Below are 2,500 nucleotides of genomic sequence, written 5' to 3'. Positions count from 1 at the left end.
TGGGCTTTTGCATTGTCTCAGAGGGTTTGTTTTCTTCTTAGCGGGGGGTTGCTTTCCGCGATTCTGTGTCTTTCTGTGTCTCTTTCAGTTGTTTATTTCTCTGTTCTCTCCTGCCTCCCTCTGTCTGAGTCCCCCTCCCCTCTCCCCCATTTGGACTTGGGAACCGCCTCAGATTGCTTGTGGTTGAGAACACCATGCTCCTCCTCCATCTCTACCTTCTTTTCTCTGTCTCTCTCTCTCTCTGTCCTACACACTCTTTCTACCTATCTCTCTCTCTCTCATACACACTCTGTCTATGTCTCTCTCTCTCATACACACTCTTTCTCTCTCTCTCTCTCTTACACACTCTTTCTACAGCTCTCCCTTGTTGCCTCTCTCTAAATCTCTCTCCTCCTCTCACTTCTATCTACCTCATTTCATCACCCTTTATTTGTCTATTTCTCTTTTTCTACATCCCTCCACCCTGCAATCTTTTGCCTTCTCTAATTGTACCCTCTCTCTCTCTCCTTTTCTCTGTCTCTCATTTCCCTCTCTCATCTTAGTTAGCTCAGCCAAAGAGACATGCATTCTGAAAGGTCATGTTTAATCTCTGTGGAATCACCGGCTGGCCCTTTTCTTCAGCAGTGGGTGACAGAGGCCAGTTACTGGGTCGGCCTGGCCTCTTAACCCCGTGTTTGATAAGCCACTCGCGCGCGCACACACACACACACACACACACACACACACACACACACACACACACACTTAAATACACACGCACACACATGTACACTTAAACACACACACACTTGCACACTTAAACACACACATACACACACCCACACACATACACACAGTCTTACACACTTAAACACACACACACACACACACACACACACACACACACACACACACACACACACACACACACACTGTGTGGCACCCCTTAGCCTGGACAGCCTTTCTCCTGGGCAGTGCACCTGTGATGGAGGGCGCTACCTTCCTCTGGCCTCCCAACTCAGGGGCGACGTGGATGGATTGACCCGATCAAAAAGAAATAAAGAGAGAGAGAGAGATAGAGAGAGAGAGAGCAAATGTTGGAAGAGGAGAAGAGGAGAGAGGGTCATTTCATTGATTAGCTTGGAGGTGCTATGTTCCACCTCTCCCCACTCGAGCCGCGAGTGCAATGATTCTCCCGCACAGCTTTGCTCTCTGGCAGGATTATCTGCCATTGAGGGTAATGGGGTTTGTGTGTCAGGCTTCTGGAATGCCGCTGTTTTGTTTTTCGCTCGACAACGTGCCCTTATCTTGCGCCGGCCACGTTTTGGGATTTGAGGGATTAAAATGGGGCAGAGTGTCATTACAGTGCAGCCAGTGCCGCAGTCCCAAAACAAAAAGCGAACAGTAAGGCGGCGTTCACACATGCAGGCCAGGATAGAGTTCTGCTGTTAAAGTAGCGTCTCGTATCGGTATGCCGGAGACACAGTAACTGTGAAGCCAGTCAGGAGGTGCACTATATGAAAACATTTTACCTTATATGGCTTTAAAAGCAATTACTCTGGCAGCCTACACATTTTTTCTATTCATATTTGCAGCCAGTCAGGATTAATAATATCTCTATGGATGAAATATGCCTTTCAGAATGACAGCCAATGTATAACATTACACCTACAGTACATGAAGAGAAATGTTAAAATTGCACAAGGTGCAGGTCTGTTTGAAGAGTGTTATTTCTGCTTATTTTGTGCAACAATGTGTTGAAGATTGATGACAGGATACTGGTAGAGAATGGTATGAAAGTAAATTCTCTCTTGTCTCTCTCTTTCTTCCTCTCTCTCTCTCTCCCTCTCCATCTCTATCCCTTGTTCTCTCCATCACAGCTGAATGCCCTCGATGCTGATGAGGGTCTGAACGGTATGGTGACGTACTCCATCTTGGTCGGCGACCAGGGAGACTTTATCATCAATAACCGCACTGGACGCATCACCGTAGCGCCGGGAGTTACGCTGATGGTTGGCCGCTTCTACGCGCTGACGGTCAAAGCGGCCGACAACGCCCCTGAAGCTGAGAGAAGGCACATATATTTATCTACCCACTCTCCACTCTCTCTCTCCATCTCTCTCTCTCTCTCTTTCTCTCTCTCTCTCTTCTCTCTCTCACACACACACACACACACACACTTCTCTTCAGTTTGTTCTTACTGCACCTAATCCATCATGTCAAGCCCCCCCCCCCCAGTTAATATACCTGGCTGCATATCTGTTTATAGCTGTTTGCCTTCTGTCCTGCCGTGTTTATATGCTGTATGTGTGTTGGCTTCCACAGATGATTGTTTTTTTCTCTGCATTAGTCTCGTCATGTCTATGTGTCCGTCCGTCTGTCTGTCTGTCTCTGTGCCCATCTGCTGGTACCTCCATCTGTTTTGTCTCTGTCCAAATGCCCATTCATTTGTTACCCTGTAATTCTCCCTCCCATTCACCCAACCATCCAGTCATCCATTCAGCTCTGTTTAACTCCACAT

At 47.4% G+C, this 2,500-nt stretch overlaps 1 protein-coding gene across 1 annotated transcript in view; it reads left to right on the top strand.

The window, feature by feature from the left end:
- pcdh15a (protocadherin-related 15a) overlaps positions 1 to 2,500 on the top strand; it is a 175,293-nt gene that overhangs the window by 76,236 nt on the left and 96,557 nt on the right. The window contains exon 15 of the mRNA XM_076286445.1: positions 1,860 to 2,053. Within this exon, the coding sequence (XP_076142560.1) occupies positions 1,860 to 2,053 (194 nt within the window). The remainder of the gene's footprint in view (positions 1 to 1,859; positions 2,054 to 2,500) is intronic.

The sequence above is a fragment of the Alosa pseudoharengus genome, unplaced genomic scaffold (genome assembly GCF_046254945.1).
Source record: "Alosa pseudoharengus isolate Yale_2024_CS ecotype anadromous, Long Island Sound unplaced genomic scaffold, YU_APseudo_1.1 YU_APseudo_1.1_scf_15, whole genome shotgun sequence".
Lineage (NCBI taxonomy): Eukaryota > Metazoa > Chordata > Actinopteri > Clupeiformes > Clupeidae > Alosa > Alosa pseudoharengus.
The sequence above is the reverse complement of the archived record's forward strand: the minus strand, read 5'-3'. Positions and strand labels throughout refer to the sequence as shown.